The 18,307-nt window shown below is 38.9% G+C and overlaps 2 protein-coding genes across 6 annotated transcripts in view; one reads left to right on the plus strand and one right to left on the minus strand.

Annotated features, from left to right (window-relative positions):
* LOC138736627 (SH2 domain-containing protein 3C-like) overlaps positions 1-2,374 on the minus strand; it is a 247,523-nt gene extending 245,149 nt beyond the window's left edge. For both annotated transcript variants that reach the window (XM_069886454.1, XM_069886434.1), the window contains exon 1: positions 2,314-2,374. The gene's annotated coding sequence lies outside the window, so the exon portion shown is untranslated. The remainder of the gene's footprint in view (positions 1-2,313) is intronic.
* cdk9 (cyclin-dependent kinase 9 (CDC2-related kinase)) lies at positions 1,614-14,985 on the plus strand. Of its 4 annotated transcripts, none has more exons than XM_069886528.1 (7): positions 1,614-1,699; positions 4,687-4,768; positions 6,476-6,566; positions 7,248-7,414; positions 8,088-8,259; positions 10,445-10,593; positions 13,015-14,985. In XM_069886528.1, the coding sequence occupies exons 1-7, from the start codon at positions 1,629-1,631 to the stop codon at positions 13,378-13,380; spliced, it is 1,098 nt and encodes a 365-aa protein (XP_069742629.1). In that variant the 5' UTR covers positions 1,614-1,628; the 3' UTR covers positions 13,381-14,985. The 4 variants fall into 4 exon arrangements, with proteins under 4 accessions (XP_069742629.1, XP_069742609.1, XP_069742618.1 ...); XM_069886508.1 differs by lacking the exon at positions 1,614-1,699 and adding an exon at positions 2,409-2,562; XM_069886517.1 differs by lacking the exon at positions 1,614-1,699 and adding an exon at positions 2,577-2,764.
* The last annotated feature ends 3,322 nt before the right edge of the window (positions 14,986-18,307 follow it).

An 18,307-nucleotide genomic window follows, 5' to 3' on the forward strand; every position in this document is an offset into this window, starting at 1 on the left:
ACCTTGTCCTTCGTTGCTTCCGGTATACAATGTGCAGACAAACCATGGGCCTCACTTCCAAGTTGAGTTGAATGGAGTATGTCACTGGCAGTTTCCCCAGTTCCTCTGTAAAAAGGTAACTGTACTCAGAAAAGATTCTATGTGTCAAATCATGTTTGGCCATGATTATCTGGTGTACCTCTTTGCTAAACAAAATAAGTCCCATGTCCATGCTTGCGCTCAGGCCCAGCAGAGGACTACAAAAATACTATGTTCAGCTGTCCTAGTACATAGCACCGCAGTCGCACTGTGCTATCGGATCTGATTCAGCTGCCCCCTTTATGCCACTAGGCTTGTGGACTTGGTGCATGGTATGATCTCTTCTGACTTCCTCAGTTGGTTGAATGTTCATTGTGACATGACAGTGTCCACTTTCATGTCTGTTGCTTTACCATTAATCTTAATTGCTACAAATGCTTCCTCGTTCCTTCTGATTTTTGCTGGGTCTCCTGCCTTCTGCAGAGTCAATCCATCCATCAATACTCATCATCCGAGTTGGTTTGTCCTTGCTCAGGTTCCAACTGGTTAATCATCCTTCTGTATCTGGGTCTCGGGGTGAGTTATGGCCTGGCTCTGCAGCATCTGCTAAAATGCAGGGTCTGCACTATTGGCTGAACGCCAGGTACATCTCTCGTCTTGCCACATGGTCGCCACCCCAGTTACTGCACTCCATCCTAGGTGATGGTGGAGTAGGGCTTGGTTGGCTTCATATTCTTCTGGCTTCCAGCCACTGCCCATCCGCAAGTTCTGCCTGGACTGCATCTACTCTTGTCCCTTGCTGCTGTGGAGAGGCTAGCTTTCTGCTGTTCTCCTTCATGACTTCATAGGCCAGACACATGAAGATGGCCTTCATGAGTGTTAGTTCACTGTCACGCAGTAGTGTCTTTCTCATATCTTCGTCTCAGATGCCACAGACTATACTGCCTTATATCAACTCTTCACAGAGCGCTCTGAATTCACAAGTCTTTGCCCTGATTTTTAGGTTCCTTCCGGTTTCTGGTATTAAATCTGTGTCTTTCCATCATTAAGTTCTTTTGTGGTTTGCACATTTCTCAAAATTTTCTTTTTAAACACTGTGATAGTACAGATTCTATCACCAATGTGTATATGTACATATGTACAGATTGTAGTGTAGGATGACTGTGATTGGCTAAGAGTGTAGCCACACCTACTGGCAGGTCTTAAAGGATTGCTCCTAGCCAGACTAGGTCATTCTGGACTGGTCGACCTACTTGTGATATGCTCCAGTCTTTTAGTTAATAAAAGCCTTGGTTTGGATCAACAAGTCTTTGGTTCTTTCGACGCGCACTACAAACACTTGGGGTCCTCCCGCGATTCAGCCGGGTTGATGAAGTTTGCATATATGAATGATCTTTCCTTTTCAATGGCCTCTGGGCCCACCAAATTTAGTAAAATGTAGGTCTGTGCACCAAATAAGCAGACAACACAAGAGGTGACTTTAGTCAACACTTTACTGTTAAACTCAAACAACAATAGGAGCTTCTTGTAATGGCGTCGGCAATCAACCGTTTTTAACTGCTGCGCCTCGCGGGGACTGAAACTCGATTGTAGCAGGTGCACACCAGCCGATGGGAGCGGCTGTCTACATTGCACTAATTCTCCTAAAACCTATTGAGATATTCCACCTACAGACAACTGGGTGAGAATATTTTTAAAAAATCATCTCTATACTCTTTTTTTTAAACTGTTGTAACTTTTTATTTATTGCACTATGAACCATATCAACAATAATTGATACAAACGTTCTTCATTAAATAGACACACTGACATTTTTTTTTAATCATCTCTATACTCAGTGACAATTCCACTTTGAGCTTGTGTGCCTTGGCTCCTGAAATCCCCAGCTGGTCAAAGCATTAACTTTGCATCTACCCTGAAACCCTTCCACAAGGTCTTTGTACATTTATTTTTCTGAATTCTAGAAAGCATAAACTGTCTACTTAATGTCACCTTATAGGACAATCGATCTTTTGAGCACTTGAGGCATTTTTTTAATGGATGCCCCTCGGTTCTCGTTTAATGAAACGCTTAGGATTTCAAAGCATGAAGAAGAAATAATAAATGGCCAAATTATGTCAACAAATAACCGAATAAGTTCAGCAAAATCATCGATAAAAATCGGCAAGGCCTAAAATAATTGAAAATCGTACTAAAATGGATAATGGATTAAAAACATGAACCAATATATGATGTTTGCAGACACAAATGCTTCAGTTATCACAATAAGAATAAATAATTAGCTGCCATTGAAACCTGCACCAGTCTCCAGCCGCTTCCTGGCTGCGCTGGGTCAGCGAGCGCCGCTGCCGGAAGCGTCTGGAAAATAATTCCCAGAGTGCAGTGCGGGGGCCGGAAGTGGATGATGGCGCGGTGCCCTGATAGCGGCATGGGGGTTAGGCTCAGTGCCGATATGGTCAAGTATTATGAAGTGTTGGATTTCCAGTTCTGTGATGAGGTGGCGAAGTATGAGAAAATGGCAAAGATTGGACAAGGCACCTTCGGGTGAGGCCGATTACAGAGAAGAGGAGGGTTAATGGAGGGCTGGGCCGCAGAAGGGGCCTCGGCTCTGGTGAAGAGAGCGCTCCACGATGACCCAGTGGCAGACAAATATTTCAAATGAACCCCCTTTCCTCGATCGCATTAGCAGATCACGGAGCCACCTCTACCCCCGTCGCATTTTTACCATCCGCTGGTCACTGAGTCGGTGGGTGGTGGGTTCAAGACTCAAAACTCTTGGCTGATTGTGATCTTTCCATGTGAAAGATCCGCCGGTATTTTGATCGGGGCACTCCGGTTCTTTAGCATTAACCCCTAATTAAGCCTCATTGTGGGTTATATGGTCAATATTAACGCGGTTTGTGACCTGGTTACATTACATTCCACATTTTAAAGATCTTGGAGCGATATCCTAGAATTGTAATGAATTTCAGTGATGTGGAGAGATTCTTGCAAGTTGTAGGTGTTTGCATTCTTCAATAAAATGAAGAATGAATCCCTGCCTTTATTCTTTAAAATATGATCTACAGTGGCCTTAATTTCCTATAATTTATTTTTCTGCAATGCCTTTTGAAATAAATTCCAAACACTCACGTTTTAAATAGCGAAATTCTTCCTCATCTTAATCCTAAATAATCCTCATTATTAGACCGTGTTTGCTAATTCTGGAATTCAGCTAGGAGGAACTCTATGTCAAAGACTCAGATTCTATTTTTCTATTCTACTCTCCCACCTATGATCTCTTGCCTATATCCCTCCTCCCTCTCCCCCTACCTTTTTATTCAGGCACCTGCCTAATTTTTGCTCATATATTGACGAAGGGTTATGATCTAAAACATTGGTCACCCTTAACTTTCAAGAGGTGCTGCATAGCCTGCTAAGTTTCTCCAGCACTTCTGTATATTACACAAAAATCATACTTGTCTGCAAGCTTTTCTGTTTAACCATTCTAAATTAGAGGAAAGGTAAATCTGCTCAGTTGCTTTTTATTAAATAATTATTTAATTCTGGGAATTAAAATAATTTAATACAAAAAAAGACTAATGGCACATTATACAACGTATATTGTGTGCGGAAGCCCTGCACATTTGAAGAAAGGCTGCTGCTCATATATTTCAACCATTTTAGAATTTAAAAAATCCTGTTTGCCTTGATTGGTTGTTTTTCAGTATGCTTACTTTATATGTCGCATCTATGAATCTTTGTTGCCATTTAATAGCTTCTCTCCATTAAAATAAGCTTTTCTATTCAACCTATCAAATTACATAAACTTGTATTTTCCCATGTACAATCTGCCAATGTATCTTCTCTATCCCTTTGCACCTTCAGTTTGTTTTCCCAACTAAGTTATTATCTTGGAACCTAGCATTGTTTTTATAGCATCTGAAAATCATCCAATTATTTCCCACTGTTCTTTTAACAGTTTTATGACCATGAAAATGGATTATCTCTGAGGCCATGAGTCTTCCTTTGTTCTTGTTCAATTTTAGGCAAATATGAACTGCAGTTCAGTAAGTTATTGGGTTTAATTTCTGTGGATTAATATATTAATCCATGTATTTAGATGGCTGTGTTTGATTTGGATAATCATTTTTTTTAAATATTTTCTTGAATGTTCTGCATTTTAAATGGGGGGAAAATGTCACATGGTACTGCTGTTTTCACTACCTTCTTTCCCCAACCAAAACCAAAAAATAGTTTACCTGACATTTGCTGTTTTTAGTTCTCTGCAGTGCACAAAAGAGATTTATGTTCCAACCAAACTGAGCTTGCATTTCATCAAGTATTTCATTGTGAAAGCCATTAAAAAAAGTCAGTTGGCTGATAGTGTTTCCAGTTAGGAAATTATGTATAAATATGGTGGAAAAGTTACGCTTTCAGAAAAAGCATCCTGAAATCATAACTTGAGAGCATTGAAAAGAGTCAGTAGTGTAAGGAAGCATTTTGCATTTTTGTCACATTTTCACACCTGTCTGCATTGATTTAAAGAATTATAAACATATGAAAATATAGCAAATTTATTGTACATTTCTTGCCATTCTCTCTTTACCATGAAATATTATGACTGTGTTTTGGTGGAATTTATTGCTCATGAGTGTATGGGCTCTAAGTACTGTAATTGTTTTACAGGGAAGTATTTAAAGCACGTCACCGACAGACAGGGAAAAAAGTGGCTTTGAAAAAAGTTCTCATGGAAAATGAAAAGGAAGGGGTATGTTCTATTGTCAGTCTGGATATTAAAGTTAACTTTGTCTCCAGTAGACTTCTTCTGATGAATAATTGATATATTGACCAATTGGCAAAATTTTTTGGGAAGCTTACTTTCTATCTCCAGATTATAATTTGCAAGCTTTGGAGTTGTCGAGTTTTACAGCACAGAAACAAATCCTGTGGCCCAACCTATCTGAGTGATCAAGTTGTCTTTCCAAGCTAATCCCATTTGAAGTGCTTGGCCTATATCCCTATCAATCTTCCCTAGCGATTTACTTGCCTAAATGTCTTTTAAATGTAACATGTATTTTCTATGTTACCTCAACATAGGATAACCCTAGTCAATGCTTTAAAATAGTAATTCAGAAGCTAAATTTCCAAATATTAACTTGCCCTCACTTTAAGCTCATCTGGTGATTAACCATCTAACCAGGAAAACTACTGTTTATGTGGCTTACTACACAAGACAGATATTATTCCCAAGTCAGCCTTTTAAAGCAGAAACACTAAGATATTACACACGATAAATCAAATATCCCATTCTCTTATGATTGGATTTCTTACTGTACTGACATCTATCCTATATTAAGCCTACAGTTCTGGTGAGGCAGAAAGCCTATCCTCAGCAATATGTATTTGATGCATAGTGTCTTTATAAACAAGGTATTAGGGCATTAACAGCCATACATAAATAAGTCTACATGAACAACCATAAAGAACTTTATATGGCATGTGTTTTAAGGAGAATCTAAAAAAGAGTAAGGGAGTCATCAAAGGTTAAGGGAGGGAATGTTGACTAGAGTGTGGTAATTAAACTTGGGTGCAAACAAATAATGAGAATTATAGAAAATCAGATATAAAGTGGAATATAACACAAGAAATTAATGAAGGTTTTTGCTCCATCATTCAACAAGACCTTGGCTATTCATATTATTTTAACCTCTTCATTTCCCTGCACTATCCCAATATCTCTTAATATATACAAATCTATGGGTCTCTGTCTCAAATATACTCAGAGACTGAGCCTCCTCTACCCACTTTGGTAGTAAATTCCACGGATTCATTAATCTCTGGTGGAGGAATTTCATCTTGTGTCTGAATAGTTTTTGATTCAGACACTTGGTTCTAAAAAGCTCAGCTGGGGTAAAGATCATCTTAGCCAAGTCCTATTAGAATTTTTTTTAAATCCATGAGATCACCTTTCTTTCCATTAAACCCACACACAGGCCTAATTTACTTAATCTCTTTTGCCACCTTCCAAATCAACCAAGTCGTATGTTCTGTCTCTCATAATTACATCTTTTCTTCAGGAAGACCAGACCTGTACACAACATTTCAGATTTGATCTCTTAAGTGCTTTATTTCAATAGAAATCTGCTCTTGTAGGTGCAGAAATGGATATGGATGAGATAATAGAGCATTTAAAAATAAGGGTTCAAATTATAAAATTGTGTTATTCAAAACCCATTGTAGATCCATGTCCACAGATAAGTGAGCAGGAGACAGAAGCAATGAGGTCACAGGGAGCAGAGTTTTGATTGAGTTGAGGGATCTGGAGTTGCCAGCTTGGAGTGTGTTGAAATAGTTAAATCTAGAGGTAATGTAAATCTGATTTGTGGCGTAGCAATGTTGTGTAGATCTTTTGTGTTAAAGATAAGTTTGAACCCATAAATGCAATGCAAATAATTATTTTATACCTTTTTATTAGTTTCCCATCACAGCCTTGAGAGAAATAAAAATCCTCCAATTGCTGAAGCATGAAAATGTGGTGAATCTTATTGAGATCTGCCGTACCAAAGGTGAGTTTCAACTCAAAATGAAAATCATTCAGAGAATGTACCTTTGCTGGATGCATTTTCAGCATCAGTAGTTTAAATGCCCTGAATTTCATAATGGACCCAAATCCTGATATTTGTTCACAGCAGATAGCTATCATTTGTGCAGGGTTCTTTATGCTCATGGATGCTTGTATAGCTCTCATGGTTAAGCCTGGTAGGAGTCCATGGCATTGGAAGAACGCAACACAATTTGTAACTCTAAATGAAGAATTAATATCAAGCGCAATTCCTTTGCAACCCAGATAGTCATGCTCAGGAATGAATTGAAACTGAATAAATACAGACCATTCAAAGTTGCTGTCATTTCATTTGGTCTTCACCCAATGCTTGTAATTTCTCAGTCTTTTCCCAATGCTGACTGATCTTTTTGTTTTCCACTTGTTTATGTATGAAGATACTGATTTGCCAATCACTAAACTGGCTTGAGGAAAATACTCAACTTGTTGAATTAATGCCAAGTAAAGATATAGCAAGAAAGACTCCAGAAACATTATTTTTCTCCCAAACTGAAATCCCTCCAAAGCTTGCCTCAATTCCTGGCTCACTGCTGTTTCAGTCCAAACAAATAAGAATGGGGTTTGTACCTGAGACAGTGATGCTTAAAGGGGGCAGTGATGGATTATTTCTGTGTAATCCCTCCAGCCACGCAATATAATCGCTACAAGGGCAGCATCTATCTGGTATTTGACTTCTGCGAGCATGACTTGGCTGGACTGCTCAGCAATGCAAACGTGAAGTTCACTTTGGCAGAAATCAAGAAGGTGATGCAGATGTTGCTGAATGGGCTCTACTACATCCATCGAAACAAGGTGAGAAGCAGTGAGATGGAGTGAGCTAGCTGGGTTTAATGGGTTGCTCTCACAGTTGAGCTTGCAGTCTTTCTTGGTCATAGCCAGGTGAGCAGCTGGCCATTATGGAGGTAAATAAATGTATTTTGCTGCTTTTTCTCTGTATAGTTAACTAAAAGACTTGGAGGTCTAATAATTGTGGATTATTTCACACTGAGGTGTGACTTCTGATGCTGACAATACAGATTAAGGGCTCAGTATTGTTGGCTGCAGAGTATTTTTGTGTGTTTTGCCATTTATGAAAAGCAACATTGCACTATAAGACTTCTCACCACGGAGATTACTCTTGTTCAGGAGGTAGCTCCCACTCCTCCCCCTCCCAAAATGCAGTTAGGAATAATGTCCTCAAACTGTAAATGAATTCAAACATGTCTATTTTTCTTCTAGTTGTGTGTTGCATCTTTTGTGCATGGTCACCACCATTTGTCCATTTGCGATACTGCATTTCAAATTGCATCTGAAAGTAAATGGATAAAAACCAACCTTTGTCTCTTTTCACAGGCCAATTATGCAAGGTACCACAACATAAATAATGAGCTGTGTAAGGCTTGACATTTTAAATGTGGAGCTCAATAACTACAAAATTAATCTCTTAAGAAAAAGCTATATACTGTCTTTTCACTTTTGTTTGCAGATATTGCATCGAGATATGAAAGCAGCCAATGTTCTGATCACTCGGGATGGTGTGTTGAAATTGGCTGACTTTGGTCTGGCTCGAGCATTTAGTCTGGCCAAGAATAGCCAGCCAAATCGATACACCAACAGGGTGGTGACCCTGTGGTACCGTCCACCAGAACTCTTGTTAGGTGAGTTACCTAAATTCTGACAAGCTGCGGTAATATTTCACACAGCTTATCTTCTAAGGTGGACTCGCCATAGTTTCTCAAGAGGAATTAGAGATGGTCAATAATATATAGCCTTGCCAGTGATGCATGTGCTCCATAAACAAAAACAGTTGGTAATTCCTTTCTGCTCAACACCACCAGCTCCTATCCCCCTCCCACCCTGGAATTTAGACTTATCATAATGATTCTTGAAACTGAGAGACCCAAGAAGATGTACTGGAATATGTATGCTAGAGTGTTATCTTTAATTTTTTCTTAACTGTGAGGCTCCTGTCCATGTTCCAAAAGAAACAATTTTTTTTTCATAGGCTAAAGAATTTTTATCAGTTTTTTTAAAACCCATCCCATTATTAAGACAATTATGTTGGAACAGTTGGGGCATGTAGGGTGTCCATTAGAGGTGCCAATACTGTGAAGCAGAATCTGAGGGAGATGCATCTTGTAGCCAGGAGAGGTCTCAATCTCTTTCTTAACAGTTTTCTCTTTGCTGATGGGTTGACACTAACTATTCTGTTTTCAAGTCATAGACAAGGAATCACTTTTAAGCCACTAAGTATTTTCAGCTAACTCTTAACAACTAAACTGTTTAGAGTTTCTCTTTTGTTTTCAATACAAGTAGAATTCAAAATTTGTACCCTATATACTCGTGTAATAGTTGTTTTTTGGGACCAATTTTTCAGATCAAATTTGGTGGGGTTGACTTTTACATTCTTTTGATAGTGGTAAGTACAGGTACACGATCTTTTATCCGAACATCTAAAATCCGGAAAGCTTCAAAATCCGGCAAGTGGGGACCGGCGGTCGGAGGAGGCGACCGAGGGACTGGCAGCCGCGGGGAGACTGCCAGCCGGTCGGGGGAGGCGGCCGGGGTAGTCTGTGAGGCGGGGGAGACGGCCGAGGGACCAGTGGCCGGGGGAGACGTCCGTGCGGCCGAGGGACTGCGGCCGGGGGAGACGGCTGAGGGACCGTGGTCGGGAGAGGCGGCTGAGGGACCACGGTCGGGGGAGATGGCCGGGCGACTGGAAGGGGTTGTGGGTGGATACGGCAGCACAATTCGGGTGGGCTTTCCGAAATCCGGAAAAATCTGAAATTCGGAACACACTGTCCCCCAAGGGTTCCGGATAAAGGATCGTATGCCTGTACCTGTGTCGCACAAGGTGTCAGGAGCTCAGATGGCCAGGTAGTAAGTCTGCATTTGGGCCATCAGGAGCTCGGATGGTGGGCAGCAGGGGCCTAGGAGAATGTCTGTGGATAGGGTGTTGGGAGCTCAGATGGGCGGATGGCTAGGGCCGAGGAGAGAATGTCTGTGGCTGGGGCGTTGGGAGCTCCAGAGGGTACGCAGCCGGGGGTGAGGATCCACAATTGGGACATTGATAGTTCTGGTGGGCAGGCAGCCAGGATGAGGATCCACAGTGGGGGCATCAGATGCTCTGATTGTGACATTGAGAGCTTGGATGGGAGGGCGGCAGAGGCAAGGGTTTGTGGTCAGGGTATCGGGAGCTTGAGCGGGCAGGGCCAAAAATTAAAGTCATATGGAAAAGCCATTTTATTAGGCCTTAAAAGGGGAAGGGTCGAATTTTACACAGGATTGACTATTTCACAAATGTGAACAATAGATTGAATTCTGAATGATATTTTCTGGAAGTAAACTTCTCATTTTAATTCCGCAGTCATCGTTGGGTCTTTGAGATTTTTCTATAATTGTTAGGTTGAAGATCAAAACTAGTTTTTCTATAAAACATTGAATAATTTTGTGGAAGAGAATTTCTTAGCTGCATTTACTATGAGCATAGTCAACAATATTTGGTTAAACTCACTGCTGGATATCAATAATTTTAGGTGTTTCTTGGAAACGGTTTCACAGTCAGAAGGGCAAAAATGAACCAGGGGACCACAGAATTAATCTTGGTTGAAGTACACCTGTTGTACATTGGAGGACAACAGAATTGTAATGTTATTTCATCTACTAGAATTTACTACGCAGGCTTGCATGTGAGGAATGACTCCTGAATTGAGTTTTTGAAGGCCACATATCCTTGAAAGTAAATCGTCGGACCTGCAGGTTGGAAATCTGAGTATAAAATTCTTGCAAGTCATGGTCCACTTCTTTAATAAATTGTTTTTTTTTTCCTTTTTGTTAATCCAGGTGAACGGGACTATGGACCTCCCATTGATCTTTGGGGTGCTGGATGCATCATGGCTGAGATGTGGACTCGAAGTCCAATAATGCAAGGCAACACAGAACAACATCAGTTAACATTGATCAGTCAGCTCTGTGGCTCTATAACAGCAGAGGTACAGCCTGTTGGGTTCTGTTCTTATGAGGGAACACTAATGCCTTTCTGGTCAATGATAATTTCTCTGATGAAATGCAGCTAGCAAATTAAGATTTTGAATTTAGAAATGCAGCACATTAACAAGCTATTTTGGCCCATGAATCTGTGCCATTTCATTTTCACCAAATTAACCTACAAACCTGGTACGTTTCGTGTACTGACTTGCTTTAGATCAGGAGTCTCCAAATGTTTTAGACTATTGACTCCTTCATGGAATCCTTGATCCCTTATCAACCCCCAGGCATGTACAAAAATAAATAATAATAATTTAATAACTTTTCATTGTATACTTGAAAATAAAACTAAGGCTTTACAACAAAGGTTTATATCAAGAAAGCAAGTGATTACAATAACAGTAAAAAAAAACTTTGCTTCTGGCTGGGAAGATGCCAAATGGAGCTGGGTCCAAGTCTTCAGCATCAGCGATGGCGAATCCATTCTCAACATTGGGTGCGGTGCCGTCTGCATCAAAGAAGTCGCCTCCACCTCCTAGCCATGAGCGGGGACCTATACAATTCTTTCGACCCCAAATGTTAAATCGATTTCCCCCCCCCCAAACATTTATTGACCCCCTTTCAACCCCTGTCATTTTTCAACCCCTTGGATAGTCCCATCGACCACTTTGGAGACCCCTACTTTAGATTAAATTTTTAAGGTAGGAATATGTTCCACTGCAGAAATAATGATGAAGAATTAGAGTGAATGGACATAGCAGACTTTGCGATTGAATCTGAAATGTGTCCAGATCGAAGGCAGAATTGCTGTTACTTAAGGATGAGTTAGGCCTCATTCCAGTGCACGAGATAGATAGATGAGAATGGGATGAAGAGTAAAAGCAGAAAATGAGAAACTTGGAGTGGCCTTTGTGACTGAATGTAATGCTCCATAAAAGACAACCAACCTCCATGTGGCTTCTCCATTGTAGGCACTGAACGCAGTGCACAAATTCAGAAGAATTGTGGCTTCACTTGAAAGGGCTGTTTGAGAAAACACAAAGGACAGGGGTTGCATGGGAAGGTACTGCAAGAGCAGGAGTGATTGAGAGGGCATCAGGGAATTGTGAAAATAAAAGTCTCTTTGAAATCCCATAGGGGAGATGGTGTTTGGTGGTAGAGCTTTGTGGAAATTGTAAGGGATGATCCTTTCAATGTGTAGACTGGGAGAGGAAGGTGACAATTAGTGGTGAAGGGTTGACAGAAGACAGACATCTCAGAGTCACCTGGGTAGAAAGTCTCATCAGTGCAAAAAAAAACAAAAGAGCAGAGGAAATAGGAGAATGTACTTGAGTTCTTCCAGGATGCAGAATGAGAGGAAGTACTGTTCAGATAGCAGTGGGAGTCTGTATGATTGTAATAGATGCTAATTGCTACTGTATTTCATGAGGTGGATTTGAATATTGGGAAGGAAAGAATCAGAGATGGACCATGTTAAAGTGAGAGGAGTTTAAGGCCTTTCTCTTTATTTACCTAAATTGGCCTATTGTGCTGTACGTCATCCAGTTATGATGTGTACAGTTTTTCTCTTCCTGTTAGCACAGCCTGATCTGCTGGGCATTGCCCTTTGTTTTACTTTTTCTTGTCTGCATTATCATTCTGTAATCATAGCTATTAATTCATCAACTGCTACCTTTCCCACTCATATCCTTTTTATATAACTCCCCCTCCCCCCCACCGAACTTCTCTGCAACTTTAACTTTCCCAGTTCTTCTAACACAGGGTCTTTGACCTGTAACTTTGTGTTTCTCTTTTCACTAATGCTGCATGCATGTGTCCTGCTGAATGCTTCCAGCTTTTTTTTCTTTCATATTTCCAGTTTTACCAGTTTATTTTTTATTTCTATTTTCTGAATAGTAGAGAAGCTCTTTCATGTTATCACAGGGATGTAAACATGATAGGGCTTCAAGCTTGTAGTTATGGGAAAATAGGGAACCATTCAAGAAAAGAAATGATGAAAGGTAATTTATAAGAATAGATGTCATGGGTAGATTTTTGTTTGGTTGAAGAAGGGCACAATTGATTGGTTAGAAATGGATTCACTTAAGGATGTTTGGGAAACAAAATAGAGTGGTTAATAGTGGTTTGAAAAAATGCAATGCATGATGGGTTTGATACACAAAGTGAGATGTGATGTGGGTGGCAACTGCAAAAAGATGTGATTTTAGGAGTTTTGGCATTAGGAATAGCAGAGACATCTGTATTTTTTATCTTAATAACAAAAACCCTTGTGTGTTCAGATTGAGGATGATTAGGCCAGGAAGAATTTGATAGACAATTTCTATTCTGTATTTTGAGATTCTGTATGGCCTTTTTTATGTTGTTGATAAATATTGCCAGAGCTAAATCTTGCATTTAGTGGAGATTAAACCTCTGGTTGATTTCAGGTTTGGCCTAACGTTGAAAAATATGAACTGTATCAAAAGTTGGAATTGCCTAAAGGTCAGAAGCGAAAGGTCAAAGATCGGTTGAAAGCCTACGTGAAGGATCCTTATGCTCTGGACCTCATTGACAAGCTGCTTGTCCTTGACCCTACTCAGAGGATTGACAGTGACGATGCACTTAACCACGATTTCTTTTGGACTGACCCTATGCCTTCTGACCTTAAAAACATGCTCTCAACTCACAACCAATCAATGTTTGAATACTTGGCACCTCCCAGGAGGCGAGGCAGTCACATGCCTCAACAGTCAACCAATCAGAACAAGAATCCTGCTGCAGCCAACCAGACGGAATTTGATCGGGTGTTCTGAAAGTGTTTAAAGAAGTTGATGGATTGTAGAGTTACCATGGCAGGTTGTTTATTTATATAGATAGTTCCATTTTTGAAGTCTTGTGCTTGAGAGATATTGAACTGTTAATACATTAATTGTGCCTATTGCTAATTGAATGTTGTGATAGGTACTTCTCTTCTGAAGCAAAATTGGAACTGTGGGTCCAGAAATGACACTTTGAGATTCTGTTGGAGAGTTTTGTATTGATTTTTGTTTTTCACATTAATGCTGTAGTGTTGAGGACAAGTTTACAATTGTTCGAGAAGTCTTTGTTCAATAATCATTCCATCGTTGACTGAAGTTTAAGTGCTATTGAGCCAGTACCTGGAGCAAAGTGAATGGCTGAATGCAACCATATTCTGTGACACTTTTGGACGTGGGTTTGAATTAAGGTTCCGGTCACCTATTATGTTGCAACCTAACACCATCCCAAAATGAAACGAGGGAATGTCAATTATTTCAATGTGGTTAACAAAGTATTTTAAGCAGTAGACTGTGAATAGCTTTCCCCTTATATTGGTCATGAGGCAAGAGGATTTTGTTGAAGACTAAAAACTGATTTATATGCTTTTAAGTTTTATTTTCCAAGGCTTGTGCATTCGAGGATCTCTGGATGTTGAATCAGTTACATTTTAAAACCATTGATAAACACCTCTACTATGTTGGAAGTATTACTTCAGCGTTTGTCAGTAATAAAATCTTAATGAGGTGGTGGCTTTGTCTTCTAATTTTAAAAAATAACCAGTAAGTTGCTTCCATTTAGGGCATTGACACATTTTACATGGTTGTGCTGTCCAATTGTTGAAGGATTTAAGAAAAAAAATAAAATGACTTCTTACAAATGATACTTCAAATACTAATAAAATAAAATCCTTGTTATCCAGAATTAAAACAACTGGCAAAAAAATCGCAAAAAATAAATAGCGCAGGTAAAAAGTATAATAGGTAAAGTTTAAAATTGGCACTCCTAGCAGTTAGTTTGCCAATCCACACATCAACTAGAAAATTAATTTGTCTGGCTTTTGCTGTATTTTGTAATAAATTCTGTTTGTGCCAACATGGTTCAGATATTGCCTTGTTACTGAACCTTCTCTGTTTGCATACCTATCCTTAGCTGAAAAAAATGTAGAATGAGTATTAGTTAATGACATTCTCAGCTTCCTGAAAAATTCAGAATCCTGCCATTCTGTGTTACGTAATTAAAGTTTCGTAGCTTCTAGCACAGAGTATTAAGCACTCTGGAAAATGTATGCAACTTGATTCATTTATGTAGCTGCTGAATTGTTGTTGAATTAATATGTATGCCTAGGTGGGTTCAGAAACTTTCTTTTAAAGAAAGTACAAAAAATAGCTTATTGCTATCATTGGTATTGCTGGTACTTCCAGTTGTTTATAATCCAATGATTGGAATAATGACAGGTTCAGCTTTTTAAGAAATTCTGACATGCATTTCTTCAGTTCAAACAATTTCATGTAACTCTTCAATACAGCATTATGGCACATGCAAAATGTTTAATAGTTCAAAATAAATCACATCAGTGTCAAGTATAAATTTAGATTTTTTAATAAATTGTTTAAAAATAATCCAGCTTTGATATGCTCTTTGTGTCTTTTTGGTCTATCACTGTTTCATTGTGTATAGCTTTGTTATTCAGTATCCCAATTATTTTGCATTTATTCATTTTGATGTTATTTGAAATGTACTCACCTGTTTCATCTTTAAACGAGAGAATAATCCATCTATTACTTTTCTAACCATATATCATATCAGCAAATTGTTTAGCTGTTATGAATATTTACACCACATAACCCAGTTTTAAATTTAACCTTTAGGCTTTCAGGTTTCAAACAGCTGTAATGCGTTGAATTTATAGAAATAATTTACTTGTGTGTAGTTGTTATTGATCATACCTCAAATGTCAGTTTGGGGGGGAAAAAATATAAGCATTATTTGGATAATCACAAGTGCCCATCTCTGCCTTCTACTAACTATCTATACACATAAACATTATCATATTTCAGAATTTTCTTTCCTGAAAGGCCATTTTCTCATTATTTTATTGAATTTTGTGTATATAATGTATATCTCCACATACATGTATGTGGGTGTGTGTATATACACAACAAAAAGTACAAGAATAAGAAAAATATCTATGCATGTACAAAGTAATTAAATGTATCCTAGAATAAAAATGAATATATCAACTAATGATAAACCAATAGACAGACTTCAATATTATATCTCTTGTTCCTGCAGAAAAAAAAAGATAAAGGACTTTAACTAACTTATCCTAAATCTATAATCCCCTAAACTAAAAAGAAAAAGCCACTGGGACACCTTAAACCACCAAAAAGGTAACAGTAATGGTACATTGGTGAATTGCCTTGTATGAAAATTAAGTAAGTTCAAGAGGAGATTATAAACATTTCTTGTTATATACAAAACAGTAAACCACTGTATTATTCATTAAACATTAAAATATTCCATAAAAGTGTGCCACATTTTATCAAACTTAACTTTCAAAACATTACATCTAATCTTCTCAAGGTTCAAGCATGATAAGATTTGGCTTATCTATTATGCATAACTGGGAGGGATAGAGTCCTTACATCTTAGCAAAATAGATCTCACCATTAAAGTGGCAATTTGGCACCATCAATCGACTGTTCTCTATCACCAAACCGAATAAAGCTATAATGGGATGATGTCGAATATTAACTGAGAAAATACGGGAAAATGCATTAAAAATTTCCTTCTAATAATGACCAAGGCACATGAAATAAGCAAGCAATCCCATTACGACATCTGTCTCATAAAGGTAGGAAAAATCTGAGAGCACATTTATCCAAAGATAAATTAGCTATGTACTATCTTGAATAAATGAATGACTTGCACAAATGAAAGAGGAATGGACCAATTTTAAACATTTGGTCCATATATCCTTGGAAAGAATAGTTTGTAAGTCGCTTTCCCATGCACTCTTAATTTTATTCATAGAAATGCAATGTATTTTGGAAATTAATCCATAAATGAATCCTATTAAACCCTTTTGACAAGGATTTAACTGAAAAAATGAGTCAAGACAATTGCTGTCATTGGAGAGAATGGGAAAGTAGTAACTTGGTTTCTCAGAAAATCTCTAACTTGTAAATATCTAAAAGAATGGAAATTCAGATTAAATTTATATGACAAATGCTCAAAAGTCATAAAGCAACTGTCACAAATAAGTAAAAAAATGAAGTGATACCCCTTTTTTCTCCATTTATGAAAAACATGATTAAAGCAAGATAGACAAAAAATGTATTAATAATCGGAGCAGGTAAAGAAATTTTTTTTAGTTCCAAACAGCACCTGAATTGAAACCAAATTCGTAACGAGTTTTTGACTACTGAACGGCCTATTAATTTATTCACCTTCACCAAAGAAAATGGAAGGGAACCACAAAGTAGTGTAGCCAGAGCAAATTTGTTAAAACCTTTCAGCTCCATGGATGCATTTTCTCATTCTTAACCTCTGACATCACAGCTAAGGACTTAATAATATAGTGTCAACTGGCTACTTCACTGTGCAGGATATTAAATTCAATGCTTTCCTTGCAAACCGTGTTCCTAAATATTCATTCTCAAAAAAATAATTAATTCACGAATCTTAGTAGATTTTCCCTTGCATAGTTTTGAGTATATAAATTCCCATAGGGCCAGAGGTGACCTTTCTACCCCAAAGACTACGGAAGTCCGTTATCAGTGTCCAGACTTCAAGAATTGTGGCTTTTGGAGGAGCAGCAGCTTGGCACATGGCAGTACAGAGTGAAAAATCCCCTTGAGGAGAAACCTAGGCTGCGGGCCACTGGAGACTGGCTTGTAGGAACCCACATATTGGTACCTGGATTCGAGAGGGTGCTGCTGGTGAGCAGGACTCTTAAACTGCCTCTCTTGGATGCTGAGAGCTTCATAATAGTTGTGGGGTTTGGAATCTGGGGTCTCTGAGGGTGCCGGATGCCTAGGACGTGGGATCACCACTACAGCTAATGAGATTACAGGAGCCAGCGGTATCCATAGACACATTGTCTCTGTAGGAACACTTTTTTGTCTTCATAGATTCCTCTTTGCGTGACTTTACAGGGCAGACAAAAGAAAACAAAATCTATATGGATGATGATAAAATAATCTTGAATATTTTGACCACAACAATTGGATGAATTCTAGATAATGAGCTTATTCACATTCTAGATAGTAAGCATATTACTTATTTACATTTGTATTATTACCAGTAAGTAGAATTTAGCACTTGTTCAAGCAAGTCTGGGAAGTTGATTTGTCTTCCTGTGAAGCCAAGCTGATATCGCCAGTGGGCTGATATCGCCTCCAACCGTGCATCTTGGCGCCTCGCAGTTCGGCGGGCAGCAACCTCCTTTGAAGAAGACCGCAGAGCCCACCTCACTGACAAAAGACAAAGGAGGAAAAACCCAACACCCACCCCAACCCACCAATTTTCCCTTGCAACCGCTGCAACCATGCCTGCCTGTCCCGCATCGGACTTGTCAGTCACCAATGAGCCTGCAGCTGACGTGGACATACCCTTCCATAAATCTTCGTCCGTGAAGCCAAGCCAAAGAAAGAAGAAGAAGCCAAGCTACAATTCATCTTGGTGAATTGCTTCATTTGACATGATTCTGCAGCTTTATTGGAGTTATTGCATGGAGAGTTATCCTGCTTGTTGGAATATGATTTAATAGTATGTGGTCAAGCATCACTTCGTTGCTGAACGCTGACAGGCCAGTAAATACCTGGAATTAGATTTTGAGCCTGGACATGGACAATTTTCCACATTTTGATATATTGCTTGTGCTACCCAAAATAGAACAGTATAGCATTGGTAAGGAAGTGGAAGTCTTCTGTACAATAG

Source organism: Narcine bancroftii, chromosome 1, assembly GCF_036971445.1.
Source record: "Narcine bancroftii isolate sNarBan1 chromosome 1, sNarBan1.hap1, whole genome shotgun sequence".
In the NCBI taxonomy this organism is placed as follows: domain Eukaryota; kingdom Metazoa; phylum Chordata; class Chondrichthyes; order Torpediniformes; family Narcinidae; genus Narcine; species Narcine bancroftii.